Below are 14,587 nucleotides of genomic sequence, written 5' to 3'. Positions count from 1 at the left end.
ATTATTTACTGGAAGTTCCCTGGTAAGCTTACAAGCAGCTGCCTTGTCCAAGGTACGTATCCAGTCCAAGTCCATGAGCTTCCTCTTAACGCTCATGGGATTCAATCTCAAGTCCAATTCGGTGCAACCAAGATCTTCCAATTTTTTCCTGTTGTTACTTGCCCACTCTGTTAATAATTTACTTGATCCATTTGTCAGCTCTGTGTTTATGATCTTAAATTATCAAGAGCTGTATCTTCTCCTTTAGATTACTAAATTGCAGAATCCACTTCTTCTCAACCAACCCCAAAATAACCATCAACAATGCATTCATGCATTCATCTTATCCTGCCTTGATTATGGTAGAAGACTTCATCTTGGCCTTGCCAAAGCTCAAATCCATTGACTCCAGCTGATCTAAAATGCTGCTGCTTGCCTAATCTTTGGACTATGATACTATCATTGCATCTTGCTAGCCAACCAGATCCCTCCACATGCTACCAAATCATCAGAGAATTAGGGTCCAGGCCTTAGGCATCATTCATCGAGCATACCATGACATAGAACCACGTTTCATGATAAATAAAATCCAAAAACGATTTCCTAACAGAACACTAAGATCGACCATATATGTTTGGCCATGCCCAAAATCTTCCTTAGAAGAAAAGGCATCTAAGACTTAGAAGTACAGACCTGCAAACTGTGGAACTCCATTCCACCACCCATTCGGGATCTGGAGGATCATCAGGCATTCAGCAAGGGCCCTAAAAACATAGCACCTACTGATTTCTTTTATCCAACAGGTTGCTCTTCATCAGCGTCAGGATAACCATGGTGAATGATGTGCTTTGCAAATGCTGACTAAATAAATAAATAATATAAAATGTACAACAAATATCCGTGGAAGACAAAGAAGTATGTGGTAAACACTAAATAAGAAATACTAGCAATTACTTTAGTTTAAGGGCAGAGTCTGTCAACATAACTGAAGCTGCTGTAATGCCTACCCTAAAAGAACGGCTCTGCTCCTATCACCCAAGACCTCCTGCTACTACCACCACCTCTCCCCTCAATACTTCCTACACCATTTGACATTTTGTTTTCAGAATAATTGATTTCAGAGGGAAGCCATCTAATGACTGCTTCCATGTGAGATGCACCTGAAAGACTCGGGGCTTTGGTGCTTCCGCCTAGGTCTTGCCATGTGCCCATGTACAGACAGTCGATATGCGAGGCGTATGCCAACCACAATGACCTGCATTTCACAATACACCGTCACTTGGCTGCTGCTGTGCCATGAAAAAGACAATCATTCCTTTGGGCCATTCATGTGTTGGACATTACTGCTGGTAGTTTAAGGTTATCACAAGCCATCCAAATAAAACAAAATGCATTAATGTTCTATCAAGGAAATCTTTAGATAATGTATTGGATTCCACGTTAACTTTGGTTGCTGATGGGACATATGCAGAGTAGCATCCCGTTAGGCCCATCCTACTGTTGGGAATAACTGAGGAGCAGGACAAGGGATGCTCCAGCATAGCAATAGTTTCATACAATAGGTTCCATTTTGAGGCATTAATAGCAATTATTGGCTAGGTGACCTTACCAACACTTTTCTGCCAGACTTCGTAAAGAAAGCAAATATGGTGTGGAAGATGCTGTCCTTTTCCTGGGGAATCACACATGGGGACGGGTTCTTCTGAAAAGAGCAGTTTCCTTTCTCCTGACCAACCTGAAAAAGAGATAGATAACAAGAGAAAGGTTATTGGTTTGTGCATGACTTGGAGAGGATGCACTCATCATGCTGTACAATTGTGCATGCTGTGTGTGTATAATTCACATGTACAGTTGGATGGGCAAACATTGACTACTGCTGAGAAAAGCGTCATAAATGTTTTTAAATAGAAGTAAACAACATGGGACAGCACTCATTTCCCCATTCATCAGTGTCAGTGTGTGCGGCGGGACGCACCGGTTTCCACAATCTGTGGCTTCAATACAGAGATGGGGTGGTCCCACTAGGCCATGGGCTGTGCTGTCGCCTTGGCAAACTGCCAACATAGTAGCAGCACCCAAAGCAGGTGGCATCAGTTTCCTCACCAGAGGCAGTAATCCAGATCGGGCCGTCCCGCTGCAAATTATGCCAGGAAGGAGCAGGGCTTCTGCACCGGAAGACCCTGTGCAAGCCCCGGTGGCATCTTTCTGAGATCAGCACCGGGAAGTGGTGAAGAGTCCAATGGTGGCAGGAAGATGATGATGCTGGTCGTGATATAGCTGGCGGAGTAGCGTCCTCACTCGGGAGGAGCCGCCACAATGACAGCCCATGCGTTGGATGCGTGAAGTGAACTGCCTGCTAGGAGATAATGCCTGGATCCAGAAACACCATTGTGACCATTAACATTAATTATCAGCAGCAGCTACATAAACCTCCCACATTCAGACAGGGCGTATGGTGGCATGCTTGGAAATATGAACGTTTGGCAGAAGAGGGCTGGGTCATTCTTCAAAGAATCCGTGTTCACTGTGATGGCGGCTCGTGGGGCAGGGATGCAGGGGCTTTCTAGGGAAAGCAGAAGAGAGGAGATGAATGGCTAGCTCCCGCCATCCAAATAACCAGATGATTAGCAGAGGTAATGTTCTTCTGGGCGATGACGAGCTATAACCCAGTTGCATCGTAAACAACCCCAAATGGCTATCTAGAGCAAGCCAAGGCATGGAGTCTGACACAAGTGGAAGGTGAAACGTCATAACGCAATACAGTGGCCTGTAAGGATGAAGCAAGGTTGGCCATGAAGTAAGAGTGATTGTGGCGCTTGTTTGTTGTACTGTTTAACATGTCCAAGCAAGTGCAGACGGGTGGGAGGGAGATTTGCAGAAGAGGATATTATGACTGAGTGAGGCCATGGAATTATTGAAGGGCCAAAGAAACACTTGTTGAGAAAGGAAAGAACGGTGGTTTGATGGCCAAACCCTATTGCAAGGACAATGACCTCAGTGCATGCTATGGATGCATAGTCTGTAAGTGACTGAGCTAGATCCATGGGCCGTGGCGTCCATGTGTAACATGCCTATGCACACGCGAAGGGCAGCTAGCCACTCAGAACATGGCTGCTATAAAGGATATGTGAGAGGCTGTGACAGAGCCCTGGTAGTGCATTGTTGACCCTGCATGATGCAGTCTTAGAGATGCTTTATGGCACATCTCATAGAGCACCCTGACCGGATGGTACAATGGTGAGGCTCTGGAAGGAGTCCAGTTTGCCTGGAAGATGGGGAAGCAGGTACTTGACATTGGTTTGTCCAGACCTATGATGTCTACAAAAGGAACAAGGAGCAGGGGTTTGTATAGGTTCACTTGGATGGAACGGATGGAGTGGATGGAATGGATGGAGTGGATGGAACGGACGGAACGGATGAGGTGGATGGAACGGGCGGAACGGATGGAATGGACACAACGGATGAAGTGGATGGAACGGATGAAAACGATGGAGTGGATAGAACAGACGGGGTGGATAGAACGGAAAGAGTGGATAGAACGGACGGAGCGGATGGAGTGGATGCAACGGGTGAAGTGGATGGAATGGATGAAGTGGATGGAACTGATGAATGGAACGGATTGGAGTGGATGGAAAAGATCGAAAAAGAAGGGAAAGGATGGAACGGATGGAACGCATGGATGGAAGTGACAGAGTGGATGGAGTGGATATATCTATATATCTATCTCTGTATTCTCCTATTTATGCTATGTATATGCTATGTACCTGTATCCCCATGTTATCTGTATCACATGTTTACCCTATCCATCCTGTCACTTTATATACGTATGCCGCTATGTATGCCCCTTGTCCTGCACTTGTGCTTGGTCGCAGGCGCTTTACTGATAACCACCATATCACACTACTATGCTTACTCTCTCGTATACACCCTCATTCAACTAGAACACAGCTATACTATGACAAATTCGCCCTAGCTGTTCTCATACTCACATGACCCTACGAACACCTCATCGTCCTAATAAAACACAGCTAGCTGAGCACATACCGGCTAGCTTGAGTGTCTCCTCAGGCCTAAAACAGCCAGAACTCAGTCTGGGTGTCCACCCTCCAGACTGAACACATCCAACTGATTTCCTCAGCACCACACCTACCACTAAGAAGCAGCTATCATACAACAACCACATCAGCTGCACACATATCCAGTGCGCCCAGGCACCATATAACACTCTCTCTCTCTCTCTACTGACTTGAACTGCGGTTCCCGAGGGGGTTCAACCTACCAGCGCTTTGCGGTCATACTAATGATAAAGGCGCTATATAAATGCCAAGTAATATAACATAACATGCCTCTCATGGGATATCATTTACCACCAACACACAATATGTTACATTACATAACAATAACCATGGTGGGATCTTGTTATAGAAAGGGACAGTTGTAGCGAGTGCCTACCGCAAAATCAACCCACCAAAAACAGAATTCAACCTCCTTGGTAACGCTGTAAGGCAAACACAACTCCAGACATGGCTTTCAAAATATAACTAGATGTATTTTTGCCCATTCAATAACCCAATGCAAAATCCATCAGGCTCACAGCGACAGCACCATCTCTTTCAAAACTGATATCGCCAAAACGAATCAAACCACCTTGCTCCTGCTCTCACAAAAACAAGCATTTCCTACCTGCACCCCTGTCCAAGGCTAGGTCCCCTTTCATGTAGATGGTGGCAAGGTTCTCTTAACTGGCACCCCAGCAGCTCACCAGACACCTCTGAAAGCCATCCACCACGCCACCCACAGCTCATCACTGGAATTAAGACAATTGACAATATCACCCCAGTATAAAGGGACCTGCATGGGCTCCCTCTTACAGCATCTCGATCAACTCCTCCCAAGCACCCAAAACCCAATCCTCCCAATAGGAGCCAAAACACTGCCAGGCTTGACACGAGAAAGCGTAGGAAAGAAGGAAGGTGCTTCTGGAACAACCTCCCGCCCAATACACGCAAGGTCCCTTGATCCTACACTTCAGAGAAGAACTTAAAGTCGTACTGTTTAAACAACACCTCAGTGATCTGTCGAACACCCTGGCCCTAACCACAAACCACACATTTTGCTGCCCATGTGGGATGTTTCCTGTATATGAAGCACCCCACATACATACATGCCCTAAAAGCCTATTGCTTCAAGTGTCAGTCCCATAGCACTATTCAGTGTAAATCATAATGGTAGCAGAAGTGATTTCAAAATTGTACAGATGTAGATACAATTCAGGTGTAGGAGTTACAAAGAGGAGAATGGGGGACCAGGTTGGCTCCCTGGTTGCCCCTAAATGACGCTTTTGACATGAATTTGCCAAAAGTGCTTGTCCATCAGATTGTTGCTGATTTATGGGAAAGTGGTGAAGCCAGTCCCACTGTCTCACCCCTCACGCCCTCGGAGTACTATTAGATGTGCCCCACTTACTGTAAGTGTCAACTATTCCCTACTATCCTAAATAGTATGCAGGTAATATATCCTATATTAGAAGGGCAGTTCCTTCTGTGCATATCCACTGTAGGCCAGTCAGTCTGAGGTGCTGATTGTTTTAAATGTGTTGTGGTTGTCTCAACCAGAGTCAAGGCTAGAATACCAAATAACATGGGAGTAGCAGGCCCTGAAAAAAGCTGTCAGTGCATATGTAGCAATGTTGCCAAACCGGTGTGGACTCACGTGCCAGTCTGGTAGGTACTGTGATAAAGCAGTGCCTAATTGGTATTGAATGCACGTGGTGTGGTCCCTTCTGATATGAACTGTGAATTAACCCAAGCCCTTGAGGCACCATGGTGCAATGGCATGCATTGCAAATACTACATACCTAAAACAACACCAACCCAACAATGTGTGACACACTAACCGAATGTAGCACAACACCCCATCAGTCAAGTAACAACATCCCTTCATGCATGGTATGATATATGATAAGTCATTTATAACGTACCTGTACACAAGTGTTTCTAGGTGCGACAAGACAAGGAGGAGGAAACAGAAGGACAAACAACTATCTTACTAGGCCTTGTGTCATTCAGATTGTGCAGGTGCATGGAAGAGGGGAGGTGAAAAGTGTCAAGGGGAGTTGAGGGAGTGAGGATAAGTGCAGGTGACTCAATAAGTGCTACCAGAGGGTGGCTATTAAGTGCAGATACAGACCCTTAAGTGCTGAGGGAGCCCGGGGACAGTGCGAGGGCACCTGGACATTCAGGAGCCTGGGTCCGAGTTCAGGGGTGGCCAGGTGACCAGTGTGCAAAGGTATCGGGACATTTGCAGGGGAGAGGAATCGAAAAGGAAGGTCTTCAGTTGTTTCTGGAACTGGAGGTGGTTCTGCTAAAGTTTGAGAGAGGCGGGGAGACAGTTCCAGAGGGAGGCCCCAGCCGAGGAAAGAGATCTGCCCCCCATTCTATGCTTGGAAAAGCGTCTGACCCTCAGAGAATTGGAGGTGGATGAGCGGAGAGCTCGAGAAGGGAGATGTTTAGGAAGAGGAAGTTGGAGGTAGAGTGGTCCCAGGCCCCAGAAAGCCTTGTTGACGATGCAAAAGGTCTTGAATGCCCCAAAAAACACATTTTATTGGCTCCAATTGCGCTTGAAATGTGGTTTGAGTTGAGCATGTTATTGCAATGTGCATCCCTGTTTAGGTGCTCAGACTAGCTGCTTGCTTACACTCACTCACTACCTCCCTCGTTCCCTCATTCACGCATGTAACCGCCTGAATATGTGCATGGCACGTTTACAGCGACCGGTCCGTGCTGGGAAAGAGCGCTAGAGGTGAAAAATGCAGCACGCTGGGATGTGAGCCGATATCCCTCACATGGCAGATTAAGGAATCTGAAAACCAGAAGAAGCTAAGAAACGAATGCTGGCTCACCTTTCCCCGGGGACAGACCCGACCGCGGGCCTTAATTTAATTACTCCCAGGCTCCATGCATGCTTTGGATAAATCAACCATGATGTCTTCAGAATACTGGTACATGCAAGACGCCTGCACGAAAAATGGGCGGAGTTTGCAACTCTACAAGGATTGCATTACAGCCAATACCCAGGACACCCACTTTGGAAGGCCCAGGGCTGGTTTTCATTTCCCCATTAGGAGTGTGTACAGCCAGGGATGCTAAAACACACCCTTGCTCTTTAAACTGCACGGTACAGCTGCACTCCATGCATCATAAATTCCCCTGGCATCACAAGGAACACATGTCATTGCTGGGGCAAAATGCCAACACTTCGGAACTCTCTGGTGTCACAATAGGTGAGTACACAGTTAATGCGCGAGGGATCCAGCAACGACTGCTCGAGATAAAAGTATGAAAGACGAGCTGCAGCAAATATTTTGCAAACAAAAGCTTGCAATGTGGTTTCAAAATATCTTGATTGCAAACGATGTTACCACGCATAGTTAATATTGCGATGGGCACTTGAAGACCCCCCATGACTCTTTATTGCAAGTAACACAATTTCGACTATTACACAGGCAATCACATTTGTAAGAAAAGTGATTGCATATGCAAAAGTCGACCTTTTTGTTACAGGTCATAACTGCAAACGAAAGCATGACTAAGTGCTATTTCAAAATCACTTCCATATTAACAGCATTGTCAGGAAATACTAACCCTTCCACCAGTGAAAATGCAATAATAGGCAGACCCTCCAGGAAATTGTGGCATGAAATTGGCAATTGTCAGCATGAAAAAGCCCATTTTGTGAAACAACCTTTACTGCAGCATTTGTGTGGGTCATTTTTAATTGATTGGATGTAAGATTGGCAGATTGCTAGAAAGAGGCAGCGTATGAGGCTGCAAGAGAGCCAGGTTGTCTTTAGTTGCAGCTTTTCTATCAATTTAGAGTCCCAGATGTCCCTGGCTTGACAGCACAGTGTTTGTTTTACCCTACTTTCTTTAGTTTAATGTGTGTGCCAATTTAATATTATTAATTGTTTTGTTAATTATTAGTTATAATGGTGAAAATATTCCCTTCTTTCTTCTCCAATCCGCCAATCACCCACACACCCACTCACCAACACTTGTCACGCTAACCAATTCCCCATCACAACATACATTCCCAAACCTCGTACTCTGTCAGTCATGCACATACACATGTGTTCTGTCACACTGCCAAGTCACAACTCACACTCCCCAGGCCCTGCCGCACTGCAAACCATGTTCCTAACTCACACCTTACGCTCCTAAATTCCTTCTGCAGGCTAGAGTCCTTCATTCTTTCTTGCTTCTTCTGCATCTTGCATCCTTTGCCCCATTCTGTTGCACTCTTTGTCCATCTTTTTTCCATATCTGGAGCTGCTCTGCTTTATGGCCCACGCTGCCCTTGTAGCCCACCGCTCCCTCTACTTCCTGGACCTCTGTTTCCAATCTGCCTTCTGACCAACCTCTGGCCCACTGCTCCTTCTCTGCTCTCTTGCCCATTGCTTCCCCTTCTGGCCCACTGCTCTCCCTCTGCTTTCTTGCCCATTGCTCCCCCTCGCGCTCTCCAACCCCCTCACATAATGACAATTCTTTTTTTCTTAAGTAGGTTTGGGGACAGATCCTTTAGAAATATGAGCTAACAATAGAGCAGAGGATGTGGTGTTTTTAGATACCACATTTTTGGAAATTAGCAGGTCACCTTATTCACCAAGATGACCTGCGCATTTCCAGTGGACAGATGTAGCGCAAATGAGGCGCTGGCCAGCCACCTTAAATACATCAGTGTCGGGAAAGCTACCCCGACTCTAATGTTACACAGGCTCCGAGCGCATTTCACCATAAAGGGCCCTTGAAGGGCCTGTCACTGTAAAATGTGATGCAAAAAGCAATGTCCATCCCGTTTGAGGAATAGAAATGCAAGTGAGACAGCAGCTGTTCATACCTTTGATGTCCCACTTAAAGAAATTGCTTGATATGGTCAGGGAAGAAAATGTCATGCAATGTGCACCCCCTGCGTCTATTCCAAGCAGGTGCATGGGGTTGCCTTACTTTTTTGCACATTTAAAAGCACATCCTCTTTGTGAGTTCATGAGGTGCTTTTAAACGTGCAGAAACGCTCCCTGATTTGCAGAAATGTGCAAAGAGATAAAAAGGCCATCTCAATGGGCGCCTATAAAATGCACCAATTTAGATGTGCTTTTTGGATTGGACTGCTCCTTTTTTTGGTGCAATTGAAGGGATGTGCTAGCACATTTCATTACTTCATCAACAAAGTTTGGAAAACGTTGCCTTTTGTGTAATTTATTTTAAAACTTCAATATTTTTTTTTAAGGGCCATTTGCGTAGCATTTTGGGGATCGGGAAATCGTGATAAGCTGGAGGGTCTGAATAGGCGAGAAGTAGTCCAGCGCTATCAAACACAACGTGCAAATGGAGGTACAGAGTGCTGGTTCTGGCTAGTAGAATAGCTCAGCTGGTTTAGCACTCAACTCTGCGTGCAATCTGCAGTTGCAGGTTTAAATATATGCATGTTTTCAAGGTCGATAAATTGAGTGCCATTACATTGCTTAACAATAACACTGATTATTACACCTCCTAGGAGAATGAACAATCTTGTATGCATTTAAAAATGGGAAGTTAAGAATGATTTGTATTATTTACAGTAAGTCCGTTCTATGTAAGCCCTGTTGCCCTTATCCTTTCTTAAGGAGGTGCCAGTAGGGGCCACTTGTGCCTATGAAACATCAGGCACTGGAACCTGGAGCTGCCAAGAGCATCTTGGAGATGCCCATGTACAAATGCAATTCACAAAGGTTTGCTTAAGAACATCTCAGAGATGTTCGGGGTTGGCCCTTTTTCAGGGCTTTGTGAATCAGCAGGAGGAACTCTGAGATGCCCTGGCGCCTCCTGATTGGCTCGCTTGTACCTCTTTGTGAATCAGCCTCTAGATGCTTAAATAGATATGATAGGCTCATGTCGTGAGCATACCTGTGCGGTGCTCCCTGAAATTGATTGAAGGCTGCCACCAACCATTGGTGCCCCCTGCACCTAGCTATGCAAGATTACTTGCACAGAGGGAGCAGAGTACTCTGTGTTACTCTGCCATTTAGGAAATTAGTGTCCCTCACACCAGTACTCACAACCTTGATAAGTTCTAGACCAACAGGGGCGGAGGTGAAAGGTTAAAGGGGTGCTGCCCCAGAGCCACAATTTGGGATTTTATGTCCGACATGCACATGTTTATTATTGATTTAAAAGTGTTGTAATGCATCCTTTTAATTGCTCCAATGCACGTTCTCGGGCATTTCCAGGGAGCCAGAATGATGGTGTCATTGACCGGTTCATTTGTACTGATGGTGTCAGGTCGTGTGGCCACTCTAGATAAGGGTCATCTTTAGGATTGGCATGCATGTCATCTCCTATGTCTGACCCTGTAAGCAGCTGAAGGACACGTTGAAGATGCTAGTTTTTATGTATTATCTTAACATGTGTGTATATCAAGAGAATGCAAAGTGCCCCCCAGATTATTCCATAATATGGCTCCTATCAGATTCAATGTTCGTCTGCTGTGTTCCTTCAATGTAAATCACTAAGGACTGGTGTTGGGATTGCAGTGCCCATAGGCAACTGAGTTTGCAGTGATCATGTTAGCATGAAGGGATGGAGTTTCTGGGTTCAGAGGTATTGTGTTACAAATGTTGTCAGGGAGTTCAGACCCTGGACCCTTGTGGCCTTATCGTTTGGCCACACCCCCTAAGGCAGGGATGAAATGTCCTCTCTCTTTGGCCTGCTTTCACCCACCCTCTAGTGGTCTGCCCTCAAGAGGGGCACCAGCTTGCCCTGGCATGCTAGCAAACTTAACTGCCTGGGCCCCTACTCAGGAGTGTGGCCCTAGATGGCATGGAACAGAAAAGTAGTAATACAAACATTTTTAAAGTGATAATTTAAGTGTCTTTAGGACTATGGGTGGACGAAATTACAACTGGCAAAACGATACTGGCAAATTTCGCCTTCAATTTCGATTCGCAGGCAGAGCAGATTTTTCCAAGATGCAACACTTTTATGTGATTATCGACTTTTGCACAAACTTTCATTTCTGCCCATAAATGTTGCCACTTTTGGGGTTAAAATTGTTCAGGCCCCCTAATGGGCTGACATTTCAGGAAAAGTGGGAAAACATCTGAAATGGCAAATGGTAACCGCCAGGCGAAGTTGGCAAAGCAGGAATGTTTCAGTAGCATGAATTTCACCCACCCTATGTATGGCACTTGGTGGTGAGATGCCTGCGTGTTGAAACAGGAGCTGCGGCCTTAGCTATGAAAGCCAGTATCATTGCATTGACTTTCTCTACCCGCTGTGCACACATGCCTTCCTGCCCCAGTACCAACTGATGTAAAAATGGCGCAATGTCCACGTCCTGGGCCAGGCACAGGAAAGCCCGGTCGGTAGTTGAGGTGGAGGGCAACCCAACGATGGCAAGGATGAAACAACACTCAACTCTTACAGAGGGCATTCGGAATATCTGCATTTTGAGTAAGGAAAACCATTGGTTTGGCATTATTTCGATGCATGTTTCATTCTGTGGGCCAACTGAATTAATTGACCCCATGCCGAGAGCATTTGTTCCGACTAAATGGGAACCTCTTCTGTTTCCAGCATAGCGCCCACATATAACACCTTTTAGAGTCTAAACATGAGCAATCTTCCACCATGGCTGCATCTAATGAATCTAATGTTGCCTGTTCCCCACCTGTATGCTTGGAATGTTCCCCATTGGTTTGGTATGGGTTGCGCCAGAGTGTGGCAGACTCTGTGTCCGGATGTGGTGGGTCCGGACGGAAGGATGTTGTTGTGTCGGAAGTCTGGTGTCGTGAGAAAGGGAGATGCTGCGGTTGAGTCTGGTATGAAAGGGAGATGTTGTGATGGTGTGTCAGGGTATGAAAGGGAGATGTTATAAGGTAGGCCTGTCTTATGTCACTGGCCTGGAGTACTTGATGTTAGAATGTTGATGCATGAATGCAGCTCAGGAGAATGTGGGGTGCATCTGTGAGTGAATGTTCTGTGAGTGTCAGTAGTTGGGGGCCTGAGCTGGAGTGAGAAGGATGGCCGGTGGGTTTTCTCTGCTCTACAGTAATGCCTTGTCTCCTGTCTACTGTAAATACCTTCAAGAGAAACTGGATGATGTACATTTGTAATAATGTAAATAAAGCTGCCTGGATAAAAAAAAAAACATGTTAAACTTGCAGACTCTTAATTGAAACATTCTACTTGGATCTTTGCCAGGCCAGAACTATCCAGCCAGCCTGTGCAGACCCCCTATGGAGCCTGTATGTCAGATACATACCTACCGGCTCGTCACTTTGTGTCATCACTCGTCTGTATCTCCAGCTGTCCTCCGACCCAAGTGCACCTCCAGAGCCTGTGTGCCAATCTAGCCTGCATTGAATCGCTCTCTGTGGTGTTCAGCAGGACCACTGAAGCTAGGCATGGCTAGGGCAATGTCTGTGGTTGGCTGGTGGGCTGGCACCCTGAGTGCAGGCATTGGTTTCCGAACAGGCCAAGAACTTGGTGCAGGCTTGGTAGCAGTAGCCACCCCATACCCCCGTTCCATACCAGCTGCTAAAATTGCGTACCTTTTTCTCTTGCCCGTCATAGTCGGCTCTCACTCACCCCTGGGTTCAGTCATCTTGACTTGACCGTTGTCAATCATCACACCACTGCTGCTGTGCACCTGCGCGATTATGTTTCTCTCTGTTGCAGACGCTGCATCGACTCCAGAAACCCCTTAACAAAAAAAGCCATGAGGAGCTCTGTCCGACGAAGCAATCCCACCCTTTATCCTCTGAGGTAAAGAACATGTATCTTATTTTCTCTGGTTTGAACCCGTTATCCAGGAGTTCCTAGAAACTACCGCCAATTGCATGCGTTCTCCATCCCTGTCCTGCGTGTCCTACACTGGGTGTCTGTGTAGGTCTATGGAACCATCCCTTCATAGGACCTAGTTCTCACCTCGCACAAGAACGAAGTAAACGTCATATGTATTAAACAATCAAATTTGAAATCCACAATTTCTATGAAGATCAACTCATCTTATTTAAACATTTTAGAATGCCTGTGACCCTGTGCTGCGACGACAACACATATCAACATGGCCAAAAGTCGACAATGATGCACGGCCATGGAAAGCGATCACAGCAGCGCCGCTATACATAAGGAGCTATTCGGGGGCATCTCTGGTGTCACTGTAGTGCAAGATGCATGCCCTGCTAAAGCTCAAGAATCCACATGTGCATTAACGTGTGCACCAAAGCCCATGTCTAATCAGTTGCCAAAGGTGATTGCTAATTAGCAGCACATCATGGGTCTTACGCATGCTCTTGCTGCCCTGCTCTCAAGTCTTTGACTCCAAGAGTTGCACGTTCAATCCGTCTTTAGAGTTTAGTAGCGAGAGGGCATTTTTGAGAAAATTGAATTGTTGGTGGCGCTCTTTCTCATTTACATGAAGCATAAAGCATTGCTCTGAGCCAAACACAAAACACAGCTTTGTTCACTGGATGAGGGTGAGCCTCCCTCGGTTGCAGAGGCCATTTTGACAGTGTCATCTGTCATGCTGCCATCCGGTCCCGACACCTCAGTGTTTGAACCATTCGGGGTCCAGGCGCCCTTCTACTCCTAGCCTGGCTATGCTCTAAACATTCAGAGATGTGACTTTGAGTGCCCAATCTTTCCCCGTCACAGGTGCATCTGGGTATGGTGCGAGTACATTCAGGACTGCAATTGATGAGCCTTGGTTTGTGCTAATTCATGTATATAGAGCATATGCCGATCTGGGAGGCAACATTGCAGTGCAACAAGGGGATAGGGCAATAGTATACAAAACAACTGGTACAATTAGTAAGATAGAGTATTAAGGGAACAGTTTGAAGGATGTGGAGAGAATGGATACGGAGAGTTACCAGGACGGAATGGAAAACCCAGTGTGGACCATGGAGGATCTGCAGGTTATCGCTCTGGAAGAATGTCTTTGAATAGATGCATATTCACCTCTTTTGTGAATTGCAGAAGAAAGGGGCCAGACTGATGTCAGAGTGTCGTTCCATATATCCTTTGTGCAGAGTCATACAAGACTTAATCCCTGGGCTTATCTTTTCTATAGTTCTTGGTTTGGAATGTGGCAATGTTTAAGATTTGGGCCCTCATTCCGAGTTTGGAGGTAAGTAACGTCACTTTGCATGGCGCAAATAGCGTGTCCGTGCTGGCACCAGTCCGCTAATAGATGACTATTACGAGTTTGCGGGCACAAGCTTTGCGCCATGCCGGTAAGGTACTTAGCGCCATGCCGCAAAAGGCTCCCAAAAAGCCCTTACCGGCATCAAGCTAAGCGCAGATAACACTAGCGACACAGCTCAATGCGTCATTAGCAGTGACCGTAAATAGCAGTGACTGTAATTAGCGGACACCGCTATTTACGGTCACCTCTAATAAGCGGAACCGGAAATAGCGTCATTGCACAGGAACGGGAAGGAGCATGGCGGCCATCTTTAAAAACACAATCCATTGCCATCCTCAGCACACAGGACCCCTGGGACACTGCTGATCATCAGAAAACGTCCTCCTACAAGACAAGAATGCCGAAGGCCCTGAAGAAGGGATCT

At 46.2% G+C, this 14,587-nt stretch overlaps 1 protein-coding gene across 1 annotated transcript in view; it reads right to left on the bottom strand.

Annotated features, from left to right (window-relative positions):
- The window catches only part of ITGA9 (integrin subunit alpha 9), a 1,159,507-nt gene that overhangs the window by 178,401 nt on the left and 966,519 nt on the right, over nt 1–14,587 (bottom strand). The window contains exon 24 of the mRNA XM_069613210.1: nt 1,589–1,714. Coding sequence (XP_069469311.1) covers nt 1,589–1,714 — 126 coding nt within the window. The remainder of the gene's footprint in view (nt 1–1,588; nt 1,715–14,587) is intronic.

Source organism: Ambystoma mexicanum, chromosome 5p (assembly GCF_040938575.1).
Source record: "Ambystoma mexicanum isolate Mex_15411 chromosome 5p, UKY_AmexF1_1, whole genome shotgun sequence".
Classification (NCBI taxonomy): Eukaryota; Metazoa; Chordata; class Amphibia; order Caudata; family Ambystomatidae; genus Ambystoma; species Ambystoma mexicanum.
Note: the sequence above shows the minus strand (reverse complement) of the source record. Positions and strands in the feature narration are given on the sequence as shown.